The sequence below is a fragment of the Temnothorax curvispinosus genome, unplaced genomic scaffold (assembly GCF_003070985.1).
Source record: "Temnothorax curvispinosus isolate PA1 unplaced genomic scaffold, ASM307098v1 QBEX01009828.1, whole genome shotgun sequence".
NCBI lineage: Eukaryota > Metazoa > Arthropoda > Insecta > Hymenoptera > Formicidae > Temnothorax > Temnothorax curvispinosus.
In genome coordinates, this window is record NW_020219608.1 from 251,557 (window position 1) to 270,065 (window position 18,509).

Consider the following 18,509-nt stretch of genomic DNA (forward strand, 5'->3'; position numbering starts at 1 on the left):
CTTATAGACAGAATTTAAATATATATTTTTATTTTTTAAATAATAGGCAGAGAAAGATATGTTTTAAGTTTAAGATATAGTAAAATTTTATTTTATTTTAGTTTCGAAAATACAAATAGACATGTATATTTGAATAATGAGATGTCCATTTATATATGATATTCTCTCCAATATGATTGTGCTTTACATGTTTATTTTTCGATTAATTTTTATCTTTGTGTGTGTGAAAGGATAATAAATTAAGAATGCGAGGAAAAAGGAAATTATTTAAATAAAATAAACTAACATCAAATTAAGAATAAGTATCCGGAACCACACTATGATTATGTATTAACTATAAAAGACAGTTCCTTGACCACTTTATTGTAGATGCCTTGACATTTTCGTAGAGAATATCGATTGCTAATCGCTCAAAGAATCTGTTATAAAAATTCCCTATTTTTGGGATATCCCATATAAATCATGATATTATAATTTTTGTTGTATAAAAAAATAAATCGTAAATGTATTGATTAAATAATCATGAAAACAAAAAAAATAATATGCAAAATTTGTTTTATATATACTAAGAGTTACTTTAACTTGGAGTTAACTTTTTTTTGTGGATACATTCCGCATAAGAAGAATTTGCATTATTTCGAAAAATTCCGTAAAAAAATGGTACTATAAAAAAGTTCTTTTTTTACATGATTTTTTTACTCGGTATACATCTACCGTGTAAAAAATGTATTGAGGTCAACCATGTGACAAAAAGATTTTGTAACATGTATTGAGAAAATGGATTATGTTTTACTTTTTTAGTGTCTGCTGACATCATATGAAAACTTTAAATGAAAAGATACATATATGTAATTAACCAAATAAACCTTTATTTAATTGTTGCATTATGATTTAATTTGCTTATATAGTCTGTCTAGAGTATTACTCGCTTTTTTAATATGATAATATAGGGGGATAATATATGTCCAATTAAAAACTTTAATAGGATATACACGAGAACTGCGTCAAAAAATCGCGTAAAAAGAAATGCGCAAAAAGAACTGCGTAAAAAGAGAGTTGAGTATATTTGCAATAAATTCTTTGTAGTAATAATAATCTTTAGTAATCATAGTTTTTTTAAGAAGAAATTAACAAGAAAAAGTTTTAACATTGTAACTACTTCATATTTCTTTTTATTTCTCTTTTATATCTTAACTTGCAAATGAGAATAAACGTGGGCGAAGAACTTGACGTAAAAGGATTAGTTGGCACGTGACTGGCATGTTCAAAGGATGCATGTTCAAAAGATGTCAAGCAAAAATCGATCAACTCAGCTTCCGGATGCACTTTGCATAAACTGGCCCGAGAGCTAATTGACACAGGTGGTCCCTTTCTCGAGTGAAAACGAGATGATAAAAATGATAAAGACATTAAAAATTTGCGATGGTCGGCATAACGCTTCAATCTCCTCCCTTGATCTTCTTCGATCATCTTCAATCTTTCTCGACATGCGAATATAAAAGCAAGTGGCACACATATATCTAAAGTCCATTTTACACAATTCAAAAATTGAAATTTAAGAATTTACTTTCAAAATGTCTTGTTTAAACAGCTTTTTAAGTATAAAAATTGAATTTTAGGCAAAGCCTTCCATAGCTCTCTATGGTTTTTTATATCTTTTATAATCTAAAATAATATAATATTACGATAAATTTTGTATATAGACATAATATTATAATATCTAAAACTTTAAAGATTTAATATTCAATATAGTTAATATTAATTTTCTGTTTTACACAAGTCATATAAGAAATGATATACTATAATTATTAAATTCCTAAATTTTGTAAGAAATATTATAGATTGTGTGAATCGTCTTTAATTAAAAGCTGTAAAAATAAAGAAGAGCCTTATCGGAAAGATTGTTGCAAGAGATCCGAGATACAACTCCTGAGGCAGCAATTCGACGTGCATTAATCAATTGACCACCGCTGAGAGATTGGGCGTTTCTGTAACGGATAATCATATTCAAGATTTTGGCATTTTATGAATTTTTTCTCACACTAAAAACAATTCCGACATAAATCGGATGGCATAATCAATATTGTTTAACTCGTCAAACCAAGAAGTTATAGCCTTCTTTATATGCACATCTTTCCGTTATTGCTATTTCGTTACTACGCATTCTTTACTAAAAAGAGAATTATTACAATACCACATTTAATCGTACATTTTAAAATGTCATTGATATATCTTTAAAATCTCTAACTACAAAATTGAAATATTTATAAGTAAGGTAGATAAGAGATGTAATTATATACATAATTTATAGAAAAATGAAAGTAATAGAGAAACGAAAACAAATTCGGCAATTAAAAACTAACATGGTTTTGTAATACGTGTGTACATAAATTAATTCTACTGTGGCTTCTTCGCATATAAGTGAGGACAGGTATTCCTGTAGAATCGATCGGCCGAGTTACATCTTTTACGACCGGAGCAACAAAGTTAACTATGCAACCTTGGTAGCAACTCATCTCGGCCAAAACGGCCAATTCGTGATATTTTGATCGTATCCGGTCAGACTCGTTTACTAAAAAAGGAAAAGGAGATGGAAAAAAATATTATAGTACTTTCGCATTCCTAGCTAATTAATCTTCGAGAAGAGTTACACAATTGAAAAGTTTACTTTTTTAGACCGTCTTAAATTGATACTTTAAAAAAGGTAGTCCATGTCATATCCACAGCTTTAAGAAATAAAGGTGGATAGTTTCGTAAGAACAGAAATAAAAATGAAGTAAACAAATTTAAAAAGCTAAATATACGAGTTATACAGTCAATCTTCAAGTAAACAATAAAGGATTGTTGATTTAAATATAAAAAATAATAATTTATTGAATAATGGAAATAACAGTCGTTTCGACTTATTTATTTATTAATCTTTATCAGAACACGTTTGGTCAATCCGATAAAATTACATTACAAAAAATATAAAATTAAACAATAATCTTATAAAGAAGCAATTTAAATAACTTATAGGGATCAGTAAACAAGCACATTACATAAAAGCAAATAAAGTAACAAAGACTGATAGTCGAACTTAAATACAAAAGTAAATCAGATCGAAAAGTTAACAGTGTAGATAAAAATTAAAAAATTACAATTAAATTTTTTTAAATTTAATAAGATATTATAACAATTTTCGTCGTTGAAAAAGTGTAAGAATGGTGTCCTAAACAACATTTATTTTTGCATCAAAATAAGAAAATTTGAATTGTATCATTAAACTAATGCGGTGTATATTTCAACGTAAACTGTTACACAATCCGTTACATCGAATCGAGATATGTCGCGCAGAAGTGTGAAAGCATTAAGATGGATATGTAAATCGAAAAATCGCAATCAGCCCGCATTGCACGGTCAAATCGGCATAATGTATAATGAGGATAAAAAAAAAAACAAGAAAACTGGATTGTGTAAGGCGGGCACTTAACGGGCGTACAACGGGATTTTATCCCGTGAAGACGATGTAAAGGCGATTATTTTTAAAAAGACGACGTAAAACGCGATGTAAGAGCGCGTCACAGAAATTATCGCTGGCTCTTTGATGACCGAAAGAGATCCGAACTTTCACTCTGTTTATTTTTTACGGTGCTTTTGTCTACGCACGTTAACATATCCATAGAGACACACATTGATTTACAAATAATATAATAATATATTCGCGAAATACTGCTGGCGAGAGTTTATGAAATTCTAAGCATTATTCTTTCGTCGGATGTTTATTTGAACTTTTGCAAAAGCTCGATTAATCGACATAAAGAATAGTTAAAAAATAAAAATTTATTTTAGTTGCTTCTGCACGCACAATGAATAATTTAGTGATAATAATCATGCGATAAAATTTTTTACTTAAAAAAATTTTCAAATAAATTTATAATATTATACATATTGAATTTAATTTTTGTAATCTAAACATTTTTATTTGCTTGTTTGTGTAAGTATTAAAATATTATAACTGTAATGGGTACTATCACACATATTTAATTACTATTGTATATAACTTGCAAAATAATTTGCTTGAACTATTCTACGAAACGTTAGCGTATATTATAATAAATTTATTTGGTTGATGCATTTTGTTTGTAGGTATATTACACTAATTAATTAAGATTATTGCGCCATCTACATGTAGATAATATCAAACGGTCGATCACAGTATACAGTTGAAAGTTCGCCTGCGTATATGTTTCTCGCGGTATTTTAGTGCGTTAGTATTGCATGTTATCAGGAGAATCAAGGTAAACTGTATTCATATTGTGAAATAATACTTATTGTTAGATACAGAAAATTTTGAGTTTTTAAAATTTAAAAATTAAAATATTAAATGTTTTTCAAAATTAAAATTATTTTTTAAAATTAAATTTATCTATCTAAGCTATCTGAATTTTTAAATTTAAACATACAAACTATCATACTTAATCATAAAAATCAGATTTTGTCATAACTATAGCAGAATTCGAAATTGTAATATAAATTATAATATAAAAATTTTTGCATAATAATTGTTTCTCTTAATTTTTTTATACATAGCAATTTTAGATAAATATTTTGGCAAATTGCAAATAATTTTAGTAGAACATTAATTTTTATACAAATTAATAAAGAAAATTTTTTATTAATTAGGATTATTGTTTTGTTATTTCTAACTGTATGCATTTTTGAGAAAAATCAATAATTTAAATTATGTGCTAACTTATTTTAAAGGTGTATACTAGATTTTTATTAAAGACGAAATTAGGAACAATATATGTTTATCTCGTAATAATCAAAATTTAGAAATTTTTTAATAATTGTTCTACGCTGTGGAAGAATTTATGATTATGCTATTTTTAAAAGATTGTTGATTAGATTAGCTTTACTTGATAATTTATTTTAATGCTATGCTGACCTCAATATATGTGATTTACGATGTATGTGGTTTACGAATCAGTGAATAGAAAACTAATCTCAATAAGCAGACCATTAAGGATCATTAACTTTCAGCAAGTTGCATCGTTTTGATATAAAACTAGAGTTTATGATTATACGATAAGAATATCAATCAAACGAGAGAATAAAATTTATAAACGTATATGACATTAATTCTCAAATTAAAATTTTCAATTCCAACATAATTTTTTGAGTTATTATCATCTTTTTTAATACTGTAAGATTATGATGAGACTCGAGAACGTATATTATTAAGACGGTATAGAACGAGTCGAAAGAGAGTATTGGCGTTTACCAGACCTCTCGTATAATGTCAGGAAATATGTCAGGAAAATAATGAGAGCAGAAGGAAAAGGGTACCTCGGTGCATAAAGTGCTTTGTTATTGTTAAAGAATAAATCACTTCCTAGATCTCTATAAATATATTCAAGCATATCCTGTTTAATCGTAAGTCAATACAGACAACGGCATTCATATATACATTTTATACCTTTCTCCGGCTTTGCTGAAAAAGTAGCTTATATGCAAAAAATATTGTTCTTTTATTAAATCTTTGTTTTGCAACATGTTCGAATTATAAGTCAAGTGAAGGTAGGAAGTAGTACCTTTTCCTACGTTCACTTCCGCGTCTCTGTCTGTAAGCTTAAATTTCAATCTTTTTATATTAATCACGTTTTGATCTAATTTTTTATATGATCGACGTCATTAAATTAAATTGAATCAGATAAAATAAATAGAGATGTCTTAATTGTAACATTTTTAAAATAATTTACTCAATAAAAAATAATTTTAATAATTTTATAAATATTAAATAATTTAATAATTAAAGTAATTTAAATCGACCTTTCCGACTGGCAATATCGGAAAGACGTTATATATATTGCCAGTCAGGTCGATTTAAATTACTTTAATTGTTATTCTATACTCTGGCGAAAGAAATTTATTATTAAATAATTTAATTAGTAAATTATTTAATTAATGGAAAACAATTTAGTATGCTAATTTCATACATATTTCTATGCGTTTCATCATGAAGAAATGGTTTAAGACTGGAAAAAGGATATTAAAAAATTAATTTTTGAACTTTTGTTATACATACTATATTTTGATTATGTAATTATAGAATTATTAATAATAAAATTTTAACGTAGTAGATTGGTACTTTGAACGATGAAGCGAGGCTTTAGAATGAGAAGAACAATAACCGGTTCGACACAAAAGCAAAAGTAATATTATTTGCACGATCCTCTCTTTCTCCTCTCACTTTCAATGAAAGTCGGTAAATTCATTCACTGTGATTGTTCATAATAACGGCACGCCGATCCACAAATTGTAATTAATGTCTACTTCTTTAATGATTGCAGTTTACTTTGCATTAATAAATGCGCAGATGAGTTCATCAGAGATTGCTCATGTAATCTGAAAATATAGTCAATTAATTGCAATTAATAAATTTAGGTCCTTAATTGTAAAAGACATTATCTTCGCTTGTTTCTCACAATAGTCATAAATTAATAATTTGATTTGTTTCAACTCGATTTGTTCTTATTACCTGATTTTATTTCGCACTTTTGCGGTTTTGGCGGCTTTATGATTATGTAGATAGTGGTTTCTGTTTCATGATTCTGTCCTTTGTTGTTTTTATTCTCGCGATATAGATTGATAGTATAATCTTCTGTAACATAAAGTGTTTACACGCGTAAACGATTTGCAATCATTGGAGAAAGCATGCTCGCTTTTCTATATACTTACTAATAAAAATAAAATAAATAAATGCAATAAAATTATCCTGAAACCAGAATAGACTATAACGTTCTTAATCATTATTAACGCAGAAATATGACACAATATAACAGTCATAAATTATAATCAGTAGATAAGTGTAATCAGAAAGATAAACCATTGAAATTATTGTGTTATAATAACTAATAATTTAAAATAAAAATATTGGTTTTTTTATTTTTATTTTTGTGAGATAATAGGTACGCTATAAATTTGGATTATACATATATTTATAATATTATTTATATGTGATAAAATAATGTTAATTTAAAAAAATATCAATATATAAAAATTTTTTTAAAACATGAAATTTATAATTGATAAAGTAAAATAAGGTAAACACATTAAAGTAACATAAGAAAATATTAATTGTATCACAATAATACATTGTATACAACAATAACAATTGTAACATATATTAAAATATATAAGAAAATACTCTTTTTATATAAATTGCAGAAAATTATTTTAAAGATGCATTTTTCTTCTATAAACTCTGTTATAAATAAAATAAATATTACTGTCGCCACTGATTGACAATGAACTTGCGTGTTTTTTCGCGCGATCAAATGCACTCTTATGATATTCACGTATGGTGAATGCCCAAGTGGAAACCGATGAACTAGGTCGCAGGCCCTCTTACTCTGTAAGTTTCATCGCCACCTTTCGGTGATAGTCCTTTCACTCTCGTTTGCATTACGCTCGTTTGCTTCTGAGAAGACATTGATCGCACGTTCTCCACATTATGTGTGCATAACCGGAAATTGAAAACGCGAGTTGTGTGTTGAAATTATTACTTCCTATGCAAGTGTGCTTTTGACTTTCGCATGAGATTATCTTATAACTACGAAACTACGGAGGAACTACTGTCAGTCACAATATATATCCATGAACTCTTCTTCTGCTATTATATATATATAATAAAGTTATATATGATATACATAATATGATATACATAATAAATAATATACATAATAAAATATAATTTAAATTAAATTTTTTATATAACATACTATTTATAAATATAAATATAAATTTTATATCCTCTTCTAAATATTAAAAATTTATATGTATTTTATTTATATAATATATGCGTTATTTAATGTAATCCAAATATTATATTATTATTTAGATTAAGAAAAAAATATAAAAAAATATTTTTAATTTCTCAATTTTTTATGTCGTCGAGTTTTCCATTGGCGAGGGTGTGCCTTTTCGTGATCATCGTGACTCTCGATCTCCGGTTCATGTTAAGACTTCTTATCCTATTGTCTTTCCTTTTCATCGCGCCCATCAAATCCTCGGCCGACTGGGTCATTCAACTCGCTTAGTCGTGCGTGTGGCCTAATTGCAAAAAGGAACAATTGCAGGAAAGAACAATTGCAAAAAGCGGAGAAGAGGAGACGAGATCGACGGCGAAAGAGATCGGCCAGTCGGAAAGAGAGTGAGTGAGTGTTTTCTTCGTGGTGAACTGATCTATGGTGAAGGTCCTCGTATATAAGCCACCGTGTAGACGATAATAGTCAGTGCGGAAACACCACCGGATCTCGATTGAGAACCACAAGATGACGATCATGTTGCAACTCGTAAGTTTCCATCGCGGTCGGAAATTTCAAGATCATGAAGATTTCAGAACGTCGCATTTCTTCATTTCTTCACGAGGTTTCCGAATCACCGGCTTTTGTGATACGTGTATTCAATAGTGATCTCGATAGATTTTTTGAGAAGAACGCACGAAAACGATTTACGAACAACTTCCACATTTTTCTCTCGTATTGAGATCGCTTGAATATATGACCGTGTTAAAATTTAGAAGCACATAAGATAATCGTGAAAATGTAATTGAAATTTGTGTATTGAAACATCTGTTTTATTATTGCTGTATCTTGTTAAACTGTGATTGTATTATAAAGATAGATAAAAGTTTAATTTTGAGATTTAAGAACAAATTAAAAGTATAAAAGTTACAATTTTTACATCATATATATATATATAACAGTACAAAAATAACGGTCGTTATTTATATATATATATAAATAACTTAACTTAAGTTTTATATATATATATAAATAACGACCGTTATTTTTGTACTGTTTATTCAAATTAGATAAAAAATTTTAATTATTAATTAAACACAAAACAAATTTTGACTTAAGTTTTACTTAAATCTTGATCATTGAAATCTATCTATATTGAGGCAATTGCCGCGGCATACGTTCAATCGCTGATTATCTGTCAGCCGAATCCGTTACGCTTTCATGACGACGTTACACCTTTGCAGTTTTTATTCACGCTGGTAGTGATGACGGTCACGGCGAGACCCTCGTTCTTGATACACGAAGGCCACGGTCTTGGGACAGTTGAGCCCAAGCTCATCTCACAATCGGTACATTTGCACGAGGTGCCGACTAAGGTGATCAAGATCACCAAAACAGTAGCCATCAAGGTTCCTGTGCCGTACCCCGTTAAGGTGAGCAGTTTTTTTTTTAGAAAACGAAAGCGCTTGCAGTTAATTAACGATTGAAAGTATTGAGGAATAGCTTGACATTTTATAAATCCTTAACAAGGATTAAATTTGTTATTTAAATGAATTGAATATCGAAATGTAAAGAAATCGCTGTAAAAATTATGATATCAAATTTGTAAAATAGTAAAAAATGAAATAAAATAAAAAACAAAATATGATAAAAATTCTTTTTTTAATAAATAATATGTACGCATATATACTATACATGATAATAAATATATAAATATATAATAACTTTACATAGCTGCAAAGAATGAAAATACTTAAAAATAAAAAAATGTTTATTAAATTTTTTCTTATATAAAAATGCGATCAAATTAATTTTCTATAGTTATATTTATTTTTACACATTCTATAATATATAGTAAATTATTTATATAGATTATATTTATAATGTAATAAAAGGGAGAGAGAATAATAATTTGTATTATTTTAATATTAAAGTATGTAAAAACATATCGTATTATAGATTTCTGATTTTTCCTCATACATCATGTATAAATGTTTGCGAATGACTGATCGATTACAGTTTTTTCCGTTTTTTAGGTACCTCATCACATCCCATTTCCGGTGCCGGTAAAACATCCCATTGCGGTTCCAGTACCGCAGATAGTGAAAGTGCCGCAGCACGTGCCAGTGCCAGTGGAGAAGCACGTCCCGGTGGAACTGCATCAGCAGGTATTAACTGCTAATTTAAAAATCTTATGAGCTAATAATATTTTTTCAGAATCTGTAGAATCTTTCTATATAGAATAAGTATATTATATTTTTTTTTGTTAAAATCGTAATCCAAGGAAACTTTCGAGACATGTAACGACTTGCACCAAGAATTTATTTTATAAATTACTTTATAATTACACTTTTATTACATGTATATTGTTATAGAGAGATATATGTATTTATATTTTTTATATTTTATATTTATGCTATATGTATAAGAATTGGTTTTTGATTGGTTTGCATATAACAGCAGATAGAAGAAATTAATAATGATGGCTTTCAATTAATATTAAAGTTATAAATATAGTTAATTTAATTTAATTTAGGTGCCGTTCCTGATATCTAAAGCGGTGCCTGTGCCACATCCGGTCCCCGTACCACATCCGGTTACTTTGACCAAGCCGATCTTCATCCCGGTGCCGAAGGCGATCCCGATTCCGCAATCGAGCCACGATGAAGGCGGTATTTCAGTTGGAGCCGGAGGCGGAGGCGAAGGTGATCATGCCAGCCACGAGACAACCAACTACAACACTTACACCTCTCAAGGCCGTGAAACCTACGATCAGCAGAGTAGCGGCCAGCGGGCCCAGTTCCAGTCATCCCAGCGCGACTACTCGGCGAATCATTAGCTTTCGAAATGCGACAGCTCGATTGATTACAACAGTGTGCGAGGTCTGGTGCGACTGAAAGGAAAAGTAAATCGAGAAGTAAATCATTGACGTATGATACACGCGAGCGGATCACTTTGAAAGCGGTTTAAGCGAAATGATAAAGGGCTTTGACAAGTAAAATACCAGTACTAGATAACAGGGCCTTTTTGGAAACTTTACTCATTCCACTTTCAATGTTGACGGCTCTATATATATAAATATAAAATAATATTTCTTAAACTTAACTAGATATCACTCTCGAAGTATTAGATTTATAGAAAAAAGAAAGAAGAATTAGAAGAATTTTATGCTCAAAGACTCGTAAAAAGTATATATTGATATTGATTATAAAAGTTTAGAATTTTTATTCTTTAGATTCGGATACCTACTTTAGGAAATATTAGATATGTTTGTACACATAATTATGGGGTGCAATTCGTTAGCTACTACTGATAAAAAAAAGATGACGCTAATTTCTTTCCTACAGTAATAATAATCGGGAGTAGTAATAATTAATTTCTATCAAATTTAATAGTTGAATGTAATAATAGAGACAAAGTTGTGGCGACTGTAACACAAATATTCGCGAATTTTGCAATTCGTCTGAATTAGATGCCCTGCAAATAGCTTCAAAAGAAACAAAAGAACAGAATAATGTGCTAATGATTTTTGACGCTGCTATTTCTGTCAACGTGACATATTTTAATTATAAAATTAAAATTCTTTCAATCATTGATGTCTGAAGAATAAGTTGAGATAGCGTATTATACATTCTTGTATATACAGACAAGTATAGGTTCTCTGAAAGATGTTGAGTTTTTGTTTTTGCTACTTGATGTTATAGTTTTTTGTTATGTGAGATTGTTTTTTCTTTTTTTTTAATGTTGTAGTATTATTTTTTAATAAAATATTTATGTATACACGCTGGAGCGCCGTCTCTTCCTTATTCCTCATGTTTGTAGAATCTGTAGTTTCTCGCGAAGCGCGATACTGCCGGCGTATAACCATAAATATCAGATTGCGACACTTTTTATTGGGCAGGTGTGCAAGTAGCGTTACGAGTCGGACTTGCCCAACGGGATCGCTTACAATATGTGCGTATAGAGAGTACGTTCCGTGCGGCGTGCGCTCTGCATGCAAATTTTATTAATCGCGTGTTTAACGTGTCCTCGTTCTCCATTTAATGGACATTTCACCGCCGCCGCGCCGCCGCGTTCATGTAACCATTTCTCATAATACAGCCTTAAATTTCCCTTTCGGGCCCGTGGATTATACAATTACGATCTTCGTTTTGTAATCTTGCAAGAGATTGTTCACGTAATCAAAAGCTCAAATTTTTCTCGTTATAAGTTATTTGTCGCGTTAATATTTTCGATATATCGATTATCTTACATAATATTCAATACTAACAATAAGCAAAAGCTATATAAATAAATAAATTAATAAGTGAATAAATTTGAAATACAAAATCTAAAAATATATATAAAGAAAAACAATTTTTTGATCTTTTTTTATGCTTATGCGTTTCTCTACAATATTTTTATTCACATTATGCGTGAAGCAACAAATATTTTCAGCAATTTTCATCAAAAGAAGAATATATTATTATTTTTATGAACAATAAGAGGTAATAATGAGAATACGAGTGCTTCATGAGAAAAGATTTATTTCAATGATGGACAATCAGTATAATGACGTTATAGGTAGAAACATAGACCTAAGTAGTCACACTTGATGCTTGCGAGCACCACTCGATCCTTTTTTGTCGTGGAAATGTCTTTTTGTTTTTTTTTTTATTTAAAATTAGAGGACGCTCTTCTTTTCCAGACACTCATTCTCTCTCCTTCTCTCCCTATCATACAAATGTCCAAAAGAATTCGACATGAAAGACTCGCGAAAATTGTCCCCCAATATCCGAAACGAGAGGTATTCACTTTAACCACACTCATCATCGACGAAGAAGAATATATATTAACGTACATTAATATATATAGATATAGATATATATCTTTCTTTGGGAGCGCTTTCTTAAAGAAGGTGGTCACTGAAAGCTCTGAAAGATCCACGCGGTCCAAGTGATGCTTCGCGCTGATGATGTCGAAGAGCGTCGCCCTCGGGACTGCCATTTTACCATCCAGAGTATCCATAGGGGATACCGCTGTAACCGCTGTATCCGCTGTATCCGTTGTATCCGCCTAATCCGCTATATCCGCCGTAGTATCCATTGTATCCAAGACCGGAGTTCAGTTTCGCGTAGACGATCGGCTGCGCGACGGGCACCGGCACGTGTTTGACGACCGGGACGGCGTAGGGCTGGGGTACCTTGACGGCATACGGGGCGGGAACTGGGACCTTGACTGGATAGCTGACGGGAACGGGCACGGGGCGGTCTACTGCGACAGGAACATGCTTGGTGACCTCAACTGGGTAGGGTTTGGGCACTTGGACTGGATACGGGCGGTCGACGGGCACGGCGTACGGCACCTAGAAGAAAAAGAATATCTTTGACTATCGGTGAACAAGATTTTGAATAAATTTACTTTCCGGTCCGTTTCCATCATATTTGTATTAAGAAGATATTGCATTAAGAAATAAGCAAAGATTAGGAAATATATTATAATATGAGGTTTAGTTTCTTATAATTTATTTTGGCTTGTTGGTTGATTAATGAAGCTAAACTTTATACTCTACTCAATTAGCAATTTAAACTATTTTTTGCTACTCTATCATCCACTTTAGTATTCGATACGAAAAACACTGTGAATTTCATTAAGATGCAAATGTATGTGATATAGATTTAATTTTTTTTTGTTATTGTGGAAGAGATCTGGATCAAGGTGACTGAATCACAAGACAACGCAAGAGTATGAAACGAAGACCTCGCACTTCTAATCACGCTCCAATTGTCACAGTATATATATCTTTCTCTTGTGCGATCGTTAACTTTAGTGTCGTAGAAATGCATACGTTTCGAAAGTCTAGTTACCATAGTTTATGTACATAGATCCCAATTATATTTCATTTTAGAAACTAACCGTATGCACTTCATCAAGAAACTTCTTGATGAAGCAGAAACTTCTTGAAAGATAGATTCCTTCTGCATGTGAAAGAGGGATTCGTAAAATTTGTAGAACTTGAACTTACACCAAAAACGGGTATGCAGCAACATTAAAAAATTGATAAATAAAGATGTCGAATTAATAATAATCCATTTATGTTGGCACACTTAAGAGATTGAAATTATGTAAAAAATTGTAATTGCAAAATAACTTTCACCTATATCATTAGAAAAACAGATAAATATCGCCTTTAATCAATTTTCTTACTGAGAGACATAAATGTAGCTATTATTTCTCTGAGTCATTTGCTAATTGCTTTGCTTTCATCTAATTGCGCTTTCCAGTAAATTGATTCCCAGAAATGAAGCTTCTGCATTTATCTTTTTCCGTTAGTAGCGAGATATGATTAAGCCTTATCGAAGCAAGAAGATGGAAAAGAGCTGTACTCGCGGATGCTTTTCACGAAATCTTGCTAACTAATTTTCACACGTGTAATCGCGAATATTAGTGATTCTAATGAGAAGATCGGGAATGGAAAATAGTGAATATTGATACCTTAACTGGGACCGGGACGTGTTTCTCGACGGGTACGGCGATGGGTTGGGGCACGGGTACAGTGACTTCCTTCGTCACGACGGTATTAATACCATGGTTGAGGCCGATCGCGGGAATGGACGAGTACGTGTTCAATCCACCGAGACCATAACCAAGACCACCAAGATTGTAGTCCAAGCCTCCGTAGCCCAAGCCTCCATAGCCCAAGGCTCCGTAAAGGCCTCGCTTATCCTTCTTCGTCTCTACTTTCTTTGTCTCATCTTTCTTCGTTTCTTCGGCGAAAGCGAGCGCCACCAGGGCGAAAAGAACGATCACCTGTAAATCAAAGAGTTATATGCTTTGTTTTTTAAAGAATTTGTAAAATTATATATTGTGTGTGTGATTGCACACACACACACACATAACAACATTAATTCTCTAACTTATTTTAATATGACCCTGAAATTGTACAATAATATATAAATGTATTTTATAATTCAATTAGAACAATCAAGATCAGAAAGAATAAAAGATGAATTTTTTTCAAACTTGATATAAAGTCAAATAATTGAATTAAAAAATATATTAAAATTATTTACATGAAAAATAAAAACGTAAAAAGAATTAAAAAATTGAAAAATAAAAGTAAGAACAATAATTTGACAATAATAGTTGAAAAATATGTTTGTTATCTTTCTGTGTCTATATTATTAAACAAAAATTTCAATCTAATTAAAATCTATTAATTAAAACTACATTAATTTAAATTAATAAATTTAAAATAAGAGATTTACTGTAAGTATTCTTCGTTTATATTTTTTGAATAATTTGTTCAACTATACAAAGTCTTTTAAATTTTATATTAACAGTTGCAATTAGACAGTTGCAAAATCGTCTATTTTCTGCAATGAACTGAATGTATCAATTTTCTTGAGAGAACGGTTCACCCTCGTTGTAACACACGATCGGTTTTTTCTAGATCTTTCAGATCTTTTCGATCCTCCGGTCGATTTCTCCGCCAAATCAATTTTTATGAATAAACTCTCGTATCCGATTATACCTTGGCGTTCATGATGCTGCACGAGTTTCGGACTTGGTTCGTCGAATTTGCGACTGATGAGTACGATGAAGATCCCCCTGCTTTTATACGATAAACCCTCAAGGAGAGACGGCATGGAGAGTGAGGTGGTGGGCAACCGGGCCTACTGCCGAAACGCGGTTAGGTGAAAAGAAACCGAAACCGGGTCCCGCGAGTAGGGGACCGCCGAAAAACTCGCACCCGCGCGACTCTTCTCGCCGCTCGTAAGAAAGACTCTTGCGCAAATGCACCACCTCGCACGCGTCGAAACTCATAGCGTTAAGTCTCTTTTATCGGCTCATGGGAAATCGTAGAAAAGTTTGAACCTTAATTTATAATAAATAGATTGATAAATTATAGAATTTAATTAATATTTACTTGATAACTCAAATTTAATGTTTCTATATTTTTATATCTCGTAATCTTACTCATCTTCTTACTCTACACAACTTCAAAATTTTGTATAGAATTATTTTATTAAGAAAACAATTTTTTACTAGTAACTAAAGAAATTTAGATTATTGTACTATATTTTAATTGTTCACATTTTCAGCCAAGTTTCAATTAAATTTTTTTTATGTATATTTTTTTTATTATTTTACGTCATTAATCTTACGTCAAATTTTACGTGGCGTAAGGAGATTTTTATACACCACGGTATTGCTAATTAAGGCCCCGTGCCGATTCAATTTTTGTGGATCTTTGTTTTGCGATCGTGATCGCACCGGGTGTTCTCTCAATCATCTGGTTGTGCAATTGCACGGCCGATTCCGTAATTGAAGTCTTACGAGAATGAGAAATAAATGATGAGCATAGCTCTCGACTAACTATGGGTAATAATTGTCTGTAAGCAAAATTGTAAGTCGTGTGAATCAAGTTAGTTCCACCCATACAGAAGGTAAAGTTTAAATTCAAGCATAATAGAAATAAACAAATATATAATAATGTTATTATACGTACCTCTCAAGTTTTTTTAAAATGTGCTATTTAATATTAAATTTTTTTTATTATATTAAAATATTCTCTTTCTTTGTAACAAAAATTTAAAAATTTAAGTTTTTTCTTAATAATATATTTTATGATTTATTAATTATTAAATATTAATAGTAATTTAGCAAAAAATTATTTACAAATATATTAAAATATAATTATGTATTGTACGTTATATAACTATGACCTAATTGTGTGTGTGTATACTTTTTGGTAATTTTAATATAAAATTATATAGCAGCGTGTTAAAAAAGTGTTATAAAAGATATAAAAGATCACTGTTTAAGAGATTTTAATGTGAATTACTTAATTACTTGATAAAAATGACACAACAATATATTGCGCGCATTGCAGGATATTACATTTGGATGCCCTCCCGTTCATAAATCATTGCGTCGTTTATTACCATGTAACAAGACCATGTCTCATTTTCTTCTTGAAGTCGGCGAGAAAAAGCGACAGGCATGAAATACGCGTTTGAGAGATCAGATCTCATAAATTTTAAAGAAAAGTGAGAAAACGCTTAAGGAGAATCGATTCCATGGCTCTTCTGCAATAAGTAAATACAAAAAAGTCGTCAAATGCAAAGAGAGATTAATCATCTTTAACAGAAATCATACAGAAAATAATATAAAAATTAGTCTTTTAATGTTAGTCATATAACACTAGTTTTTTTATTTTACGAAAAAGCGTTTCGTATATAATCTTTGTTGTGCGCAAAAACTATAAAATATTTTTAAAATTTTGAATATTTTGAATATAAATGTTATAGAAGCTATTCAGTTAAAATACTTTGTGTTCACAGTCAAAATTCTATATATAATTTACGTTTATTTTATTGTAATTACATTCCATATTGCAAAATTGGGCGGCTGTCGCCGCCAGTCTCTTCTTTTGTTCCATGCTTTTCGCGAGGTGTTTATGGAATTTATGAATCTTATGGAACCGGCCTGATTCTCTTCTTTCCAGGTTGAACCGTGCTATTAACGAAAGTGGTCCGACTTTTGGACAGCTTCGCGCAATTTCGTTGCTCGTTAATTGGCTCCACCTGTCTGGCCAGTTCCAGAAAACTTGAGGAGAGCGTGATCATTAAAACACATTTCTCATAGATGAGCGAATATAGCTGTTTACGTGTTGACGAAAATTATTGCGCCAACGGATCACTTATCCTCGTTACAGCACTTGACATCGTTACGTATGATTAATATTTATGATTAACTTAAATTGCGTGCTATTCAACAACGAGTAATGTTGTGTCACAGGTATATTATTTGTAACATGATTGTTTATATCGGTTAAAAAAATATTAGTAAAATATGGTAAAAGAAAACGCAGTAATAAGAAAGTAAAATTATGAATGATTGTGAATGATCTAAAGATTCTAAAGACACAAAAACTGCCATTAAAATTAAAACAGAGTATTTTATATAAAGTAGAGACCAAGGAACAAGAATAAAATTGGTTTTTTAAATATTTGAATGCATATATGTAACACCTGTGTGTCATAAGATACGTAATAAAATTATGTTATCAAAAGATTTATGTTACCAAAAAATTTAAAGATTTATTAAAGTATTAAAAGATTTAATAAGTAATTTCACTTTTTTATTATTTATGTATTCTTTTCATATGGATTTTATATTAATCAGGAATTGTCAGGAAAAATGTGTATAAATTAAAATATATTCGTATATCCGATGGCAGTTAATAAACGAAAGAAACAAAATACTATGATCTTGTACTTTTGACTCGAAAGAAATAACATATGGCGCTCGGGACGTTGTCATTAAACTCCGTAAATTAGTTCGTGGATTCCCGGATGACGTCAAAATCGCGGCATGCAAGGACACGCCAACAGAATGCATCTTTTGGATTCTTTTACACTCCACTCGTAGAATCAATGACTACCTAAACCGGATTTATGCAGATTATTTGTTTATGTATATATATCGTGAACGATGGGTGACAAACGATTCAACGATTTTGGGATTTTCGGTGAATTAATCTTTAGCGAGTTAAAAGTGTGTATAAATAACATACCATTTTTTTATTTCACATTTAACTTCTCATTGTGTGTGTGGATAGGTGGTTTAACAAAATTTCTATTTCAAGCTAATTGCTTTTAAAAGATATATTATTAAATATTCGTTAAATAAAACAATGTTCTAAGTTATTTAAGAAATATGCAGGTGAAAGGG

General features: G+C 30.6%; 2 protein-coding genes across 2 annotated transcripts; one reads left to right on the forward strand and one right to left on the reverse strand.

Moving 5' to 3' along the window:
- Positions 1–8,298: 8,298 nt before the first annotated feature.
- On the forward strand, positions 8,299–10,869 carry LOC112459458 (tetra-peptide repeat homeobox protein 1-like). The gene is made up of 4 exons (XM_025023562.1): positions 8,299–8,339; positions 9,035–9,223; positions 9,827–9,958; positions 10,327–10,869. Exons 1-4 carry the CDS (start codon positions 8,319–8,321, stop codon positions 10,627–10,629), a joined length of 645 nt encoding a protein of 214 aa, XP_024879330.1. The 5' UTR covers positions 8,299–8,318; the 3' UTR covers positions 10,630–10,869.
- Positions 10,870–12,319: 1,450 nt separating this feature from the next.
- LOC112459436 (cyclin-dependent kinase inhibitor 1C-like) lies at positions 12,320–15,341 on the reverse strand. Its single transcript, XM_025023532.1, has 3 exons — positions 15,304–15,341; positions 14,265–14,579; positions 12,320–13,134 (listed from the first exon to the last, which is right to left on the reverse strand). The coding sequence occupies exons 1-3, from the start codon at positions 15,313–15,315 to the stop codon at positions 12,778–12,780; spliced, it is 684 nt and encodes a 227-aa protein (XP_024879300.1). The 5' UTR covers positions 15,316–15,341; the 3' UTR covers positions 12,320–12,777.
- Between the last annotated feature and the right edge of the window lie 3,168 nt (positions 15,342–18,509).

Excerpts from the sequence above, each read along its gene's own strand:
- LOC112459458 (XM_025023562.1), top strand. The coding sequence starts at position 8,319 with ATGACGATCATGTTGCAACTC. Across the intron at positions 8,340-9,034 it reads TGACGATCATGTTGCAACTC|TTTTTATTCACGCTGGTAGT; the intron begins GTAAGTTTCCAT and ends ACACCTTTGCAG. Across the intron at positions 9,959-10,326 it reads CGGTGGAACTGCATCAGCAG|GTGCCGTTCCTGATATCTAA; the intron begins GTATTAACTGCT and ends AATTTAATTTAG.
- LOC112459436 (XM_025023532.1), bottom strand. Across the intron at positions 13,135-14,264 it reads ACGTCCCGGTCCCAGTTAAG|GTGCCGTACGCCGTGCCCGT; the intron begins GTATCAATATTC and ends TTTTTCTTCTAG.